The sequence below is a fragment of the Gymnoscopelus braueri genome, assembly GCF_963280865.1.
Source record: "Gymnoscopelus braueri genome assembly, chromosome: 3".
Lineage (NCBI taxonomy): Eukaryota > Metazoa > Chordata > Actinopteri > Myctophiformes > Myctophidae > Gymnoscopelus > Gymnoscopelus braueri.
Genome location: NC_137612.1, coordinates 11175000 through 11192172, shown reverse-complemented (window position 1 = coordinate 11192172; position 17173 = coordinate 11175000). Strand labels below are relative to the sequence as shown.

Here is a 17173-nt window from a genome sequence, read left to right as displayed (position 1 = left end):
CAGCTTGGTGTGCCAGGGCGTTTGTTTATAAGAAGGAGGCAGATGGCAAAGACTAATTGTCACAGGGCAGAGACACAGTACTAATAATGGAAACCATTATATGGGACAATGAGCACAGCACACCCATCCAGGGACACTCTTTACAAGCCATTAGCGGATTGTCCTCTGTGTACACAACTATAGTTCTGTCTTGCAACTTTGATTTATGATGTATCCTCATTGGACATAGCATTTTTTTCTCCCCCTTTTTTCATGTAACGTTGCTGCAACGCCATAAACAAGGTGCTGGAGTGCGTGAACAAAATTGTGCCTCAGACCTTTGTTTCCTTTTAATACGTACTTGTACCTGTAGTAGTCAGGTTTGTTTTTATGTTGTTGTTGCAAGGTGTTAGATCTTAAAGTGGGCCCTCTGGAGTGGACTAAAAGTCATCTGTTTCTAGCAGGTGGGGAAGGCTCCTCTCTGTGTCATACCCAGGTAGGTGTGTGTGTGTGTGTGTGTGTGTGTGTGTGTGTGTGTGTGTGTGTGTGTGTGTGTGTGTGTGTGTGTGTGTGTGTGTGTGTGTGTGTGTGTGTGTGTGTGTGTGTGTGTGTGTGTGTGTGTGTGTGTGTGTGTGTGTGTGTGTGTGTGTGTGTGTGTGTGTGTGTGTGTGCGCGCGCGTATACGGTATACCCCATTATGGTGGTTACTATGGGTGTCTTTTCTTTAGCCACACTTTTCTCTTGGTTGTCATCATGTAGATTTTCATGTACAGAATCAGTGCAGAGACCTAAATGCAGATCTGTTTGTATGTGCAGGTGCAGGGTGTGGTTTGGTTTGGTTGTCAGCTGCATGTGGAGAGCCACAGGGGTGATGCTAACACATTACACACACAGCAGGGGGGTGTAATAATGGGTATTATAGTTAATTAACCCATTAACCCATTAAGACCTGAGGCCGATTCTAAAATGCCTTCCAAATCCTTTGTTTTCTGAAAAACGTACAGTATGTTGCTATATCAGTGCTGCTCTAACGTTTTCATGTCGAGGACCCCCAAAATTATTATTTGGACGCTGACCCTCCCCCATCTCAATATATTTTGTTCCAGGGACCCCCAGAAGCAAAGATTGGAGTTAAAAATGTTCGCTTTAAAAATAATAATAAAAAAGGTTTTCAAACGATTTCACGATTTATAAGAAATGGCAGATCTACAAGCTCATAGCGCGGTACGAAGTGAAGTAGCCCATTGACTACCCTATATACAAACTCATCATCATCATTTATTTAACTCAAGACCATGACCACATGGTATGGAGCACAGAATCATGAATAGATATTATACAATAACAAGCTAATTCGTAGGCATTGCTCCTGGAAACCGTCTATGTGGTACCCATAGCTATGCGGTAAGTGCTTTATTATTGCACTTACCGCAATGTTCTTATTATTCTAAGATTATCTTTTCAGAAAAGCACCCAATCTACAAATAACTTTTGGCTTATCAGATTGGAGTAATAAAATTTACTTCAACATAGATGGGTGAGTTATAGTACGTTTGGCAGATATTTTTGTCTTGCACTCAAACAAGACGTGAAACTCATCCTCAGCTCGGTCGTCATTACATAAAATGCAGAACCTCTGACTTCTTTCCAGCCCTTCATATCTTCCACCCTAAAATTACAAATGACCTACAGTCTATACTTTTGGTTTCACATAGCAGGTATTTTTCTAGTTTAAACTCTTGTTTGAATTCTACATAAATGTCACATGATGTCATACTGTTAAGTTCACTTTGCCACTTTGTTTCAGCACTTTTGCAAGAGCTGATCTTTCAACCTCTGTTCAACAGTTAGTTTCAACCATTGCATTTCTGAGTCAGCCAAAGACAGACCTCAGTCGTCCAGTATCTGCTTCACATGCGAAGCCCATGGTGACACATATACACCTGCGTTAAACAGGCTAAGCAAACAGTTGTACATTATTCCGCTCAATTTACTTTCATTACCTTGAATCAACCACCCCCAATAGCCGATAACTCTCTTTTATCGGCTATAGTACCTCCCCAGCACCCCATACAGGCACACACCATATTACTACATACAGGTAGTTGTTTTTAGGATGTACAGTACTTGAGGAATTTAAGATGCAATTTTTTGAACATAATTCTTTTTTTCAAGTAAAACAAATGAAAACTTAAGGACTTTCACTAAATAAAAACTAAACTAAACCAGCAAACCCTGTTTAAAAAACGAATTACAACAAACTGAAATTGAAAACATGAAGTCAAAACTAAATATAAATACAAATTCTAAACCTTGACACACAGGGGAGGGCAGTTAAAGCAGGCTCATTGTCGTCTGTCTGTCTGTCTGTCTGTCTGTCTGGATTTCTGGTTGTCTGTGAGTGCTCTCTGCTCTCAGTCCTAGAATATCCACACAGCAACATCCCTCGTGTTAATTTACCTGTAAATGGATCCCATTTCACGCTCTCAGAATTAACCCATTAAGACCTGTGGCCGATTCTACAAATGCCTTCTGAATCAGTTAGTTCTCACACTTTCAAGATTTTTCGATGTGTTGAAACTTTGTGCCGCGCTGCGAGCTTGTACATCTGCTATTTTTTGAATAGCCAACGCAAAAGTCTAAAAATGACACAGATGCTTTCCCAGTTGTAATGGGTTAAAGGTAGGGTAAGTGATTTTCTTTGGTTAAAATAAGTGTTAAATAGCTCTATATTCTGATAGTACTCAATGCTATAGAGTGTTTGTTCAGTAAAAGGAGTCTCCTTGTCTCTCCAGCTCTTTATAAAACAGAAAATGCATTTTCGTTTCAGTTTCAGTTTCATTTCCAATTTTATCCAATCAGGATAGAGAACTCAATCAGGATATAGATTAAACAAGTGAAATTGGAAGTGATGACACTAAGAAATGAGCAGGCAAAATTGGAACTGGAACACTATAAAAATGAAGCTTAAAAATGGGTACTTTCTCCTGATTGGCTGAGATTTTGACACCTACCGGAAAATGTATTTTCTGTTTATTAAAGAGCTGGAGAGACGGGGAGACCCCTCCTGTTACTGAACAAACACTCTATAGCGATGAGTACTATCAGAATATAGTGCTTTAACCTTTAAACAAAATACTTTTTGTTTTAACCAAAACATATCACTTACCCTACCTTTTAAAGGAGTAGTTCACCCAAAAAAAATCTTATTTTATTTTTGGGTTTTATTTTTAATCCTTTAAAATTAACATCCAGGGTTAAGTGCGGGGTTAAGGTGCTCTCTTCATCTTATCCACTACCTCCAGTCTCCATGGCAGCAGGTGTCTGATACACTGTATCTATTTCTGATCATGTAGATACATTCTACCTGGTAGATGTGTGGGATGCATTTACAATCATGTTGTTGCTGCACATAGAAATGTTTAGGTATAAATGGTGCATTTATGCAGCGCTTCTATCCAAAGCGCTTTACATAGATTGTGCATTACATTCAACCATTCACACACACATTCACACACCGTTGGCGGAGGAAACCATGCAAGGCACCAACCTGCTCATCGGGAGCAATTTGGGGTTCAGCGTCTTGCTCAAGGACACTTCGACACTAACCCTGGGGGAGCCCGGGATCGAACTGGGAACCTTGCGGTTCCCATTCGGCCTGAACTTGGGACACTCATTATCACAAACTGATGTATCATACAGACAGTGTAATGAGACCACAAGCGGGATATAAATTAGTATGATCGATTATCTATTTTAATCAAAATAAACTGTTTTGCAGGACACATTTTAAATTTCGCTTTTCCCCCCCCCAAAGTTTGTAAATAAAGCAAAAATAGCAGATCCACAAGTTCACAGATCGGTTGCATATCAGTTATCGCCACCGTTGAGCAACAAAGTATAACATGGAGCTTAAGTAGCTAATAGACTAATTGATTTAGTTAGTTACAAAAAAATCTATTTGAATATTTTTGCATTGATTCAATGATATACGTATAAATAAAAAAAATAAAAAAAAACACACTTCTCGATTATTTGATTCATCGTAAAAGTACTTGATAGAGTAATCACTATGAAGATAATCGATAGTTATCCTAAATTAGCAGCCCTAAATAAGTATACCGGAGTATAGTATGTGCATGTAAATGTAATGGGTTTACCCAGACCAGTGTTGATTTCGTCGACTAAAACTACAACGAAAAATGTTCGTCGACTACCTTTTTACACTGATGAAAACTAAATAAAAACTAAGCTATGATGACTAAAACTAAGACTATATTGACAATTTCATCAACAAATAAAAACTAGACTAAAATGTTAGTGAGGGATGAGTGGAGAAGAGATCCAGTGGAACTAAAAGACAAGTCATTTTATGTTTGGTTGCTCGTGGGTGTTGCGCTCTGAAAACAGCAGATCTACAAGCTCACAAGCTTGTAGATCTGCTATTTTCAGAATGCAACCAAGTGTAAAATCGGCCTTTATGACGCCATCAAGGCACCGCCAAAATACATTTTAGTCTACTAAATCAACTGTAGATTTAGTCGAATAAAATCTTTTGATATTTAGTCGACTAAAACTAGACAAAAACTAAACCATTTCAGGTGACTAAAATATGACTAAAACTAAATGGAATTTTATTCAAAAGACCATGACTAAAACTAAATCAAAATTTGCTGTCAAAATCAACACTGACCCAGACCCAGAGCCATGCTGCTGGCTGTCAGTGCTTCAGGACATGCTACTGTGCACCAGGACATATTCAGCTGAATCTAAATGTGATGCTCCAACCTTCCATTACAAAAATGTGGGTCAGATCAGCAAAAAATGCCAGGAGACATGCAGTTGTGTAAAGTCACTAAGTACATGTACTCAAGTACTGTACTTAAGTACACTTTTGAGTTTTTTTTCTACTTTACTGGAGTATTTCCAATTTTCAATACTGTTACTTCTACTCCACTACATCTCGGAGACAAATATTGTACCTTTTACTCCACTTTTTTACTCCACTTTTTACTCCACTGCAATTATGATTATTATTACAAAACATAAATTAACCACTTAATAAGCCCTATTTAAACTTTGGCTATTTGAAAATAGCCGATCTACAAGCGCCTTGTGAGCTTGTAGATCTGCTATTTTTAAAATATGTTTTACTTTCAGGTAATTTCAGACATACAGTATGATAACTTGTGAAACGGGACATTCTGCATAATGAGTACTTTTACTTTTGGTACTTTAAGTATGTTTTGATGCCAATAGACCAATTATTTCTTTACCAACATTGAGACTGTATGCACAGGTGATTGTTTCATGCAATCAATTCTCAACCAGTTGTTTTGGGGTGCGCTGGTTTCAGCACACCCCGACCCCCTCTTGTGTATCGGCTAGTGCTGCGCACCCTAGCGAGACCTGACAGAATGGGTTTCATTTGGAGGCAGTGTGACGTTTGCAGCCAGTGTGTCGTCTGTTATGGGGTCTATACCGTTGTACTTTTACTCAAGTAAATTTCAATTACTGGACTTTTACTTATAACAGAGTGTTTCTACATTATGGAATTGATACTTTTACTTAAGTAAAGAATTTGAGTACTTTTTCCACCACTGGAGACATGCAGGCGAGGAGAGGTGCATGTTAGGTTGTGGATGATGTAATGCACATATACTGTACACGGTGAAAATCGTTTGCGACAATGAGTGTCCTTGCTCATTGTTTACGGTAATGCCATCTGTCACAAATAATGAATTGCCTTTTTTCTCATTGTGTCTCTAGACCTGAGTGGTGCAACAGCGCCCAAGCCCCTCAAGCCCCAGAGATCCCTACCAGGGACCCCCATCTCTCAGTACCTGGAAGCTGACCTAGTGCGATCATTCATGGACGAGAAGTACAAGGAGATTGCAGAGGTAAGACTTGAGTGTTGCTTCAAACGCAATTTTTTTTTTTTTTTTTAAAGGTAGGGTAAGTGATATTTTTTGGTTAAAACAAAAAGTATTTTTTTAAAAGGTTAAAATACTATATTCTGATAGTAATCATTGCTATAGAGTGTTTTTTCAGTAACAGATGTCTCCCTGTCTCTCCAGCTCCTTAATAAACAGAAAATACATTTTTCGGTAGGTGTCAAAATCTCAGCCAATCAGGAGAAAGTACCCATTTTTAAGCTTAATTTGTATAGTTTTCAGTTCAAATTTTGCAAGCTCATTTCTTAGTGTCATCACTTCCAATTTCACTTGTTTAATCTGTGTCCTGATTGAGTTATCTGTCCTGGTTGGATAAAATTGGAAATGAAACTACAAAAACAAATTAAAAAACTACAAAATACATTTTCTGTTTTATAAAGAGCTGGAGAGACATGGAGACTCCTTACATGGACAGGACACCCTATAGTAACGAGTACTATCAGAACATATACCCATTTTGCAATTATTTGAAACTTTGCAAATCACTTACACTACCTTTAAGCGAACATTTTTAACTCAAAATTTTGCTTCTGCGGTTCTACAAATGTCTTCTAAATCCTAACAGTTTTTTTTTGTATATGTTTCTTTATCAGTGGTTCTCAAACTTTTTCATGTCAAGGACCCCCAAAATTATATTATTTTCAGAATCAGTTTTATTGTCACATCACAGGTTTTCTGGTGTAAAGAAGTGGGTGAAATGAGTTTTTTTTTCGTGCTGTAGCTCCATCATTTTGTAGTTCCCGTAAGGCAAGGCAGTTTTATTTGTAGAGCACATTTCAACAACAAGGCCATTAATGTGCTTTATACAGAACATCAAGCAAAGGAAACACAATTGTACAATGACAAAAGTAACTCAAAGGCAGCGGCAAACAGAAAGGTCTTAAGTTGTGTTTTAAAAGAAATGAGAGTGACAGCAGACCTGCAGTTTTATTGGGAGTTTGTTCCTGCTGCTTCCCCATGTTTATTTTTGGTTTTAGGGGACAGAAAGCAGACCTTTTCCTCAGACGACCTGCAGAGATCTGGATTATTCATGATATCCTACAAGATCAGAAATGTATTTTTTTTGCCCCTAAACCATTCAAAGCTTCATAGACCAACAGTAGTGTTATTTTGAGATCAATTATTTGACACAAAGCATAAGAGGATAGAGGATCGAGTCAGAGCAGGAGAGATAAGAAAAGAAAAAAAAACACAGGATAGAAAAAGGTTAAGTAATCAAAGATATATACAGTCAGTGGTGGAAGAAGTACTCAGATATTTTACTTAAGTAAAAGTAGCAATACCACCATATAAAGGCCTGTGTTCAAAATGTTACTTGAGTAAAAGCACAAAAGTATTGGCATGAAAATATACTTAAAGTACCAAAAGTAAAAGCACTAAAATGTTTGAAAATGGCAGATCTACAAGCTCACAACGCGTCGCATCGCGACACGTTGTGAGCTTGTAGATCGGCTATTTTCAAATAGCCTATGTATAAAATAGGGCTAAAGTGTTTAATATATGTTTTATAATATAATAATTGATATCTGCAAAGTAGGCTAACTAGAAACTAAAGTTTTCAAATAATTGTAGTGGAGTAAAAGTACAGTATTTGCCTCTGAGATGTAGTGGAGTAGAAGTAAAAGTATTGGAAATACTCCAGTAAAGTAAAACTTTTATTTAAAGGGATACTTCACTTTAGGGCCGGGGACACATTTAAAAAAAATATTAAAAATAAATGAAAAATGTTATGGAAAATTCATGGCCCCCTCACGCATTAGAGTGTCCTACTAATGCGTGAGGGGGCCATGAATTTTCCATAACTTTTTTCATTTATTTTTAATATTTTTTTTAAATGTGTCCCCGGCCCGAGAGTGAAGTATCCCTTTAAGTACAGTACTTTAGTAAATGTACTTAGTTACTTTACACCACTGTATGTATACAGTACTTATATACAGATAGTGTGTGTGTATATTCACAGTCTGTGTGGATGACATACTGTGTTATGGTTGTTTTCTACACCCAGGAGCTGTTCACTCGCAGTATGGCAGAGAGTGAGATGCGCAGCGCTCCCTATGAGTTCCCTGAGGACAGTCCCATCGAGCAGCTGGAGGAGAGGCGCCACCGGCTGGAGAGGCAAATCAGCCAAGACATCAAGTAAGAAATGCACACACACACACACACACACACACACACACACACACACACACACACACACACACACACACACACACACACACACACACACACACACACACACACACACACACACACACACACACACACACACACACACACACACACACACACACACACACATTTTAGCCATTTATTTATGTCCACACAAAGGAAAGCATACAAGGACACAAATATTAAAGGTGCAGTAAGATTACATTAACAAAATCATGGCATACGTCTTCATGATACAATGAGCAGGTCACTCAGTACTCCATGGATATAAGTAACAGCGTCTCCACCATATGTGGCGACTGCCAATTATAGCAGAGACAGCACTATACTTTGCCAGCCTTTTTGCCTCCTTTTTGGGCATCCCCAGTTGTTGGAACCCTCTAACAACCAGTCTGTGGGTATATCCTAGGCTGCCAAATAGTCTGCACCTATAGCCCAGCTCTGAGATGGTATGTAGAAAACGCGCGCACACGCACGGACATGCACACGCACATGCACACACGCACACGCACACGCACACGCACACGCACACGCACACACCCCAACATAAGTCTTCTTACTGTATATTGCCCTATACCAGTGGTTCTCAAAGTGGGGTCCAGGGACCCTCAGGGTTCCTTGAGGGGGTTCAGACTGGGTCCATTCAGTTCCATTTGTACACTCTCAGAATTAACCCATTAAGACCTGAGGCCGATTCTACAAATGTCAGACAGTTTTCTGTAAACCTTATGTCACTATATCAGTGGCTCTCAAACTTTTTCATGTCAAGGACCCCCAAAATGATATGTATTTTGCCGCCGACCCCCATCTCAAAATATCAATCCTTCTAGGGACCCCCAGAAGCAAATATTTGAAATGTTCGCTTTAAAATAATACATATTCAAAGATTTGCACACGTTTTCAAGATTTTAAAAAATTGCAGATCTACAAGCTCGTAGCGCGGCACAAAGTGACGCGCTATGAGCTTGTGGATCTGCTATTTTTTAATAGCTAGAATTTAAGATGACACGGATGCTTTCCAGGTCTAAATGGGTTGTTAAAGGGATCCTTGAAATTGAAAAGGTTTGAGAACCACTGCCCTATACATTTACACCCCCCCCCCCACCTTTACAAACAGTCATGGCTCCACTCAATGCGTGTGCACTCGACAGTTTCCTACAGGTCAGTTCCGGTGCTTAACTAAACTAAACTAAATGCAGCCAGCAGCTAACCAGGCCGGCCCGGCAGTCAGCACACGTTTTCTTTGTTCCAGCCTGTTCTACCCGAATGTCCAGGAAGTCTTGAGTTGCTATAGGGTGATGGTATCTGCACCACTAAGCCAATCTTTTTTGGTGGGGGATCTGGCACCATTGGCGGGGTCCCCTTGTTGTCAATAGGCGTGTGCCTCCACTAACTAACGGCATTTTTCTGTTTGTGTCATCCTCACCCTCCATCCTTCCATCACCCCGACTCCCTTGTTTGGGTCTCCTGTCTTTCCTGTCCTTCTTTATTTTCACCCCTCTGTCTCACCCTCCTACTACGCTTCATGGGTGTTGTCTTCTGTTGCGCTTGCGTCTATGTGTGTATTTTGTCTGTCTTGTCCGTCTTCTTGGTTTCTCTTAATTTCCTGTCATTCACCCCCCACTCTGCCTCCTGCCTTGCCATGCTGCTCCTGTGCCCACTGCATATCACCCCAGGCTTGAGCCAGAGATTTTGCTCCGCGCCAAGCAGGACTTCATGAAAATCGACAGCGCCGCAGACTTGGAGTGAGTGAGCCGCTTCAAGTACTAGTAAAATATGTTCCGTTTACTCTGCTTTTTCAAAGGTACTCCTGGCAAACTATTCGTCTGACTTCAGAGTGTTACATTATGTCTGCATGTTATGTATATACAATGTTTAGTTTCTGTTGAATTGTGAATACTTAGTTTTTAAGTGCACTTCTCTCTTTGTAAGGCCATGTAATCCATCAGTACATTCCAATGCATTGTGTTTGCCCTCTGCTGGTGATACATGATAATAACATGGTAGTGGAAACAGGTAACCGTGCTCTTTTTGCTGTCTCTCTCTCTCCCTCTGCAGCTCTCCGCTCCTCTTTCATTTGAGAGATTAGTTTTTGTCCTTGTTATAGCCACAGTATGATATACTGTAATGGTACAACTAGCTCTCACAGACACAGGTGGTTTAACCCATTAATTAAGACCTGAGGCCGATTCTACAAATCCCTTCTAAATCAGTAGTTCTCAAACGTTTTCGTAGTTCAAAATTATTCAGCATTATACACTTAGATCTTTCCCCCCAAAATAGCAGGCCACTTCGTGCCGCGCTGTCAGCTTGTATATCTGCTATTTTTGAATAGCCAACGCTAAAAATTTTAATTTTAACTTTCCTGGTTTTAATGGGTTAAAGTTTAGGCCTCTGGTCGTTAATAAACCTTATAGGTGGCCTCAGCTAAGCATATAGCACAAGAAGTCTTCAACCGTACTGTTGGCAAATATCTGGTTCTTTTCATATCACACATTCTTTGTCTTATGCTTAATTTATATACGTTGTTGTGCACCAGTGACGCGTACCAAACAATTGCCAGTCTATAATCTCGTAACGCATTGCTTGTGACCCATTTTGGGCTTGTCGATCGGCTATTTTCACCATGCGACACTACGGAGCACAATGACACATAAGTCAGTCTTTACTCCCATCTTGCCTCTATTCTCAGTTTTTTTGCTTGCCATCTGTCTTCTTGTTTTGACATTTTGTCCCATCTCTCTCCACATCTGTCTCTCTCTCTCTATTTTTGCACTTTAAGGTTAATGAATGAGAAGGACGTATGGACTGTGGATGATGGCTTCAGGACGAGGGCGGCGCCGATGGAGAGGGAGTACCAACGTGTGTCAATATCTGGAGAGGAGAAGTGTGGGGTGAGGAACCCCACCCGCCAAAATATATATATATATATATACAGGGTTCCCAATATATATATATATATATATATATATATATATATATATATATATATATATATATATATATATATATATATATATATATATATAAACGTTTTCCAGGCCTGAAAAGGGTTTGGAATTAAGCAAATACTTTGGAAAATGTTTGTATATTTTATAACATGTCCCAAAGCTAGGGGTGTGTCGATACACTAATTTCATGATACGATATTGGGCTCACGGCATCGATATAATACGATATATGGCACTTTTTTATTATGAAAATATATCGTGGGCAAAAAAAGCAAATGCAAACAAATACTTCTGTTTTTTGCATTATTATAAAATTATTATTATTATTATTTTCATATTTTATTTTTCAAAACGATACATATCGTCACGAAAACGTATCGCGATATATCGCGGGACGATATATCGGCACACCCCTAATGTCTAACATGTGAAATACCTGTGGCCTAATGTGTATACAGGACGTCACGTGACAAAAATAATAGATCTACAATCTAACAACAGCATGTTGCATCGTGATACGTTGTTAGCTTGTAGATCTGTTATTTTTGTAACTTGACTCCTTTGCCCGAGTCTGTCTTGGGGCATAGCACGCTGGTGTAAGAGCCTCATTATTGCACCGTATGATTGCTATAGGTCTGGAAATGGGATAAAATACTTTGTGAAAGTTATGGAAACGTGTGGTGTTTGCTTTACTTTTTGTGTTAGGTGCCCTTCGTTGACCTGGTGGATGCTGCCAAGTGTGTGGTGAAGGCGCTGTTCATACGGGAGAAGTACATCAGCCGGTCCATGCAGAACTTCTGCAAGACAACAGCTCACTCCTTGCGGGAGCTGGGAGAGAGAGCCCTGGACCTGAACCTCTATGAGGAGATCCCTGAGACGCCTGTAGATGCAGGTGTGTGTGTGCCCCATGCGTACATAAACAGACACGTATGCTTGTGCATGAATGAACCGACAACCAGTGTTGATTTCGTCGACTAAAACTATGACTAAAAATGTTCGTCGACTACCTTTTTTCACTGACGAAAACGAAATAAAAACTAAACTACGATGACTAAAACTAAGACTAAAAATATTGCCAATTTCGTCAACAAATAAAAACTAGACTAAAATAATAGGGAGGGACTAGAGAAGAAGAGATCTAGTAGAACTAAAAGACAAGTCATTTTATTATTTTCAGCATGCAAACAAGTGTAAAATCAGGCATCACAACGCCATCAAGGCACCGCCAAAACACATTTTAGTCGACTAAATCAACTGTAGATTTAGTCGACTATAATCTTATGATATTTAGTCGCCTAAAAGTAGACAAAATCTAAAATATTTCAGATGACTAAAATATGACTAAAACTAAATGGAATTTTATTCAAAAGACTATGACTAAAACTAAATCAAAATTTGCTGTCAAAATCAACACTGGCATGAATGAACCGACAACCTCAGCACCCTTGACACCTCTGCTGAGTGTAAATGCCAAACCGCACCAATGCAAGTAGTCGCAACTCCTTGCAACAAAATTGTTTTAAGGCCATGTCACACCAATGCAACTCCTTGCAACTGCCATTGGGGATAATGGTTGTGAGTAGTTGCAAGGAGTTGCATTGGTGTGGAGTCTGTGGACTGGCCTTAATTCTGAGGCCCTGCTATCTTATCTACTGTAATTTGAATTCTTGCACTGTCCAAATCTCTTCGCCAAAAAAACTACCGACCTACAAGCTTGTAGAATGGCTATTTTCGCAGAATGTTCGCCACAGAATAGGGACGCTAGGGGTCATGTGGCTTAATCTGACAATTAAAAAAATTAAGCTTTGGTGACACGGATGTTGTAATTAGACAGATTGTTTTGTCTTCTCTCCCAGATGCCCCTGTTCACCCCCCTGTTTCGGAGACGCACCCTTATGAGAATCAGGACCCCAAGAATATGCCCGCTGACACGGGATACAGCTGCAAGATGGTGGACGGAGTAATCCACGTCTACACCAATAAGAACTCCATGGATAAGTGAGTGATGCTCATTTGTGTTGGTGTCTTATCTGTTGAAAATTTGACTTGTTTTACAAGTCCAATCTTTGGATTCTGACCAGTTTTAACAGCAACAACAACCCCATGTGATTCTCATGTGTAGGAGCACAGAACTTGACCTGCCATACCCTGACCTGAAGGAGTACATTGCAGACATGAATGTCATGATGGCCCTCATTATCAATGGACCAGTGTGAGTAGTGTATGTATGTGTATACACACTGTATATTTGTATTCGTCGTGACGAGTGATAATTTGTTTATCACATATGAATAGTCTTTTTTTATTCACAAGGACAATAAGAGAATAGCATTTCATCAACACTTTATTTGAATAAATAGATCAAAACCGTAGGCGTGTCTTCTCCTCCGCGTCATCAGTGCCCATACCCTAGGTGGGGTTGGCGAAAGGGCCTACTCTGTGTGGAGTTTGCATGTTCTCCCCCTGTGTCCTAGGGTAGTTAATACCCTCACAAAAACATGTAGTAATCCTGGTCGCTATACCGCCTCCCCCATGACAGCCGGGGGCCGGGGGCCTGATGGAGGGGAAGGGAACTGGTTGGAATAACATGTTCCTTCCACGCGCTACGTCCTACCGGGGAAACTCCCCCCTGTCAGGTGACAAGAAGGTCAGTTGGCTCTCATGCATTGAAGGAGGCATGAGCTCGACCCTGGGCTCCCTAGGCTGGTCGGGGGAGTGTAGCGTCCAGGATCACTTAGAAAAATTAGCACCGGGTGAAAAAGGGTTACAAAATCGTGGGATGAAATATATTTAGAAAAATTAAAACAGTAGAACAGTACTGTCAATGAGAACTTTCCGTGGCAAGCAAAGGATTCCCGACATGGGGAGGGAGCTGCAACCATTCTGTGAACCATAAATGGTAAATGGTCGCTGTTTTACGCTCAGTGTTTTGGTTTCTTTGCGCCCAAATAAACGCCGGTGTCATCTCAGCCATGATTTTAACGCGTCATTTGCAGCCACCAAGTTTAGTCCATACTGTATGCTGAGTTCCATCAGCAATATAAGGTCGCTTGCGGTGCAAGTTCAGCATGGTGGTGGCACTTCATATGCGATGATTGGTTAGCTGCCGTATAACCCCTAGAGAAGATAACAGAAGCTTACCAATCAGCACAACTTTATCACCCTCTCAATCCTGTTATCACTCCCATCACCGCAAATAAAGGCCGGTAATGTGATAAATATACATAACAAGTTCAGTATTAATTTGACATGAAACATGACATGTTTTTCTGCCCATGGTGTTCACAGGAAATCTTTCTGTTACCGCCGGTTACAGTACCTCAGCTCTAAATTCCAGATGCACATCTTATTGAATGAGATGAAGGAGCTGGCAGCTCAGAAGAAGGTTCCTCACCGAGACTTCTACAATATCCGCAAGGCAAGGATCACACATCAGCAGCTGCCTTAACCCTTTAAGACCGGGAACGCATCTGTCATTTTAGATTTTAACCACTTTAACTATTATCTTATACATTCGCTATTCAAAAATAGAATAGCCAATGTATGTATAATTTTTGAAAAATCGTGAAAATCGTGTGCAAATGTTTTAACTCAAATCTTTGCTCTACATTGTCTTCTAAATCCTAACAGTTTTCTGAAAACCGTATGTTGCTATAATATCAGTGGTTCTCAAACTGTTTCATGTCAAGGACCCCCAAAATTTTATGCATTTGGTCGCGGACCCCCATGTAAAAATATTTTGTTCCAGGGACCCCCCAGAAGCTAAATTTGTTCGCTTTAACCCATTAAAACCTGAGGCGATTCTTTTAAAAATCTAAATCTCAACAGTTTTTTGAAAAAAATCTGGGAAATATTTTTTCAATATTTTTCAAAAATAGCAGATCTACAAGCTCGTAGCGCGGCACTCGGTGCCGCGCTATGAGCTTGTATATCTGCTATTTTTGAATAGCCCAAAGAAATCTTAAAATGAGACGCAGATGCGTCCCCGGTCTTAATGGGTTAAAAATATATATATTAAAAGATTTGCACAAAATTTCATGATTTTTCTAAAATAGCAGATCTACAAGGTCATAGCGCAGCTATGAGCTTGTAGATCTGCTATTTTTGAATAGCTAAAGTGTAAAATAATGGTTAAAGTGGTTACACAGGTGCGTTCCCGGTTTTAATGTGTTAACTGGCTCATTGGAGAGAAGTTCATCCTTTGTTGCCCCAACATCATCTACTAGTTGATGACAGATGAAGATATCAGAGATAATGTTAACTTCCTATTGAGTGTTGGGAGCGATCCAGGAGGCGTTCTACTCACAGTGTTGATTTGCCCCCCAGGTGGACACACACATACACGCGTCCTCTTGCATGAACCAGAAGCACCTGCTCCGCTTCATAAAACGAGCCATGAAGAAGTTCCCCAAGGAGATCGTCCATATAGAGCGCGGCCGCGGACAGACCCTCATGGAGGTGTTCGAGACCATGAACCTGACGGCCTTCGACCTGAGCGTAGACACTCTGGACATGCACGCGGTGAGGAGCCAGGGGTAGTGCCACATTAGCATTTCGCTGCTTGTACCTGTATGAGTACTTGTGACGAATAAACCCTCTTGATTCTTGGCAGGAGACCTTTGAATGCTCGTGTTGCCATTTTAAAATCAATACAACATGATGTGTTAACCACTTAAGCCCTATTTTATAATTGGTAGTAGGATGGTGTCACACGGCAAAAAAGAGCCAAAGCATTTTGTGAGCTCGTAGATTGTCTACTTTCGCTATTTAACCACTTGAATAAGGAAGAACAATGAAAGCACCCGCCCACTGCCCGACTTGGCCAGTACAAGAGAGAACGTTATTACACAAGGTTCGCCTCAGGCATCCTCATCCTCAGGCCTTTTGTGGTCAAAATGTCGTGTCTTAATAAAGATGCAGGTACTGTACTTGTATTGTTTTCATTGTGTGCCTTGCCTACGCACCTGTCACAGAGGCATTATAACTAGGTGTGCAAAAGGCTTTTTACCAGTTGCTATTTAGCCACTTGAAACCTACCATCCCTATTCTGGAGCAAACATTCTGCTAAGATATTTAGTGTAGAGCAAAAACAACAGGTGGTCTAGTATAGAGCCCTTAGGAATCAGGGCAAGTAAGTAAGTATAGGGTTTAAGTGTTACATTTTCATCTATAACTACATACCCAAAATAGGGACACTAGATTGAAAGTAGTTACTATGTCCTACCCAGAATTCAAAGCCGGATCCCTAGGTTGGGAAGGTGGGGTTCTTTCTATTTACGTTTATGTTTCATGCAATACCTGTTGTCAACCAGTAAGGACCTGACCACTGGACCTAAATGTCTCAATACAAGGAGCAGGGAAGCCGTTGTGTTAGTTAATAATGCATTAACATACCCAGACATCTTCTCTACCATACAGATTGGTTAAACATTTTGTTTCATTCATTAACAAAAGTTCTAGATTGCAGCTTTATCAATCTTCTGTCTTACCTTCATTTTCTCAGGACCGCAACACGTTCCATCGCTTTGACAAGTTCAACGCCAAGTACAACCCCATCGGAGAATCCATCCTCAGAGAGATCTTTATCAAGACTGACAACCACATCGAGGGGAAATACTTTGCACACATCGTCAAGGTTGGGTCATATAAAGCAGTGGTTCTCAGCGGGGGGCCCGGGGACCCCCAGGGGTCCTTGGGGGGGGGGGGGGGGGGGGGGGGTTCCAGGGGGTCCCCAGCTACAGTAGCTTACATTTATATGTTGGCTATTAAAACATATTTGAAAAATATCTAATATGTTTGGAAAATGTTGAATCATTTAACACAAACCTCTTTTGGTGGTCCCTGGCACAAAACATTTTCAGACGGGGGTCCGCGGCCAAATACATATCAATTTGGGGGTCCTTGACATGGGGGACCCCCATGGGTTCTTGAGGGGTTTCTAGGGGGTCCCCAGCAAAATGTGTTAATGTAGCATCAAAATCAGTTGAACAACTTTACCCTATTTCTATACTCGAAAATAGCAGATCTACAAGCTCACAATGCGTGAACGCGTCGTATGAGCTTGTAGATCTGCTATTTTCTTCTTCTTTACATTTAAAAAAAAAATATATATATATCTTC

At 40.3% G+C, this 17173-nt stretch overlaps 1 protein-coding gene across 6 annotated transcripts in view; it reads left to right on the top strand.

The window, feature by feature from the left end:
- Positions 1-17173, top strand: part of LOC308082533 (AMP deaminase 2-like) — a gene marked incomplete at its 5' end in the record, with an annotated part of 557360 nt that overhangs the window by 28315 nt on the left and 511872 nt on the right. For all 6 annotated transcript variants that reach the window (XR_013932932.1, XM_080424342.1, XM_080424343.1 and 3 more), the window contains 10 exons: positions 5749-5879; positions 7939-8069; positions 9779-9847; positions 10885-10996; positions 11759-11945; positions 12910-13051; positions 13176-13265; positions 14342-14471; positions 15380-15574; positions 16557-16688. Coding sequence is in view for 5 of the 6 variants with exons in the window: in XM_080424342.1 (XP_080280468.1) it covers positions 5749-5879; positions 7939-8069; positions 9779-9847; positions 10885-10996; positions 11759-11945; positions 12910-13051; positions 13176-13265; positions 14342-14471; positions 15380-15574; positions 16557-16688 (1319 nt within the window). The remainder of the gene's footprint in view (positions 1-5748; positions 5880-7938; positions 8070-9778; positions 9848-10884; positions 10997-11758; positions 11946-12909; positions 13052-13175; positions 13266-14341; positions 14472-15379; positions 15575-16556; positions 16689-17173) is intronic.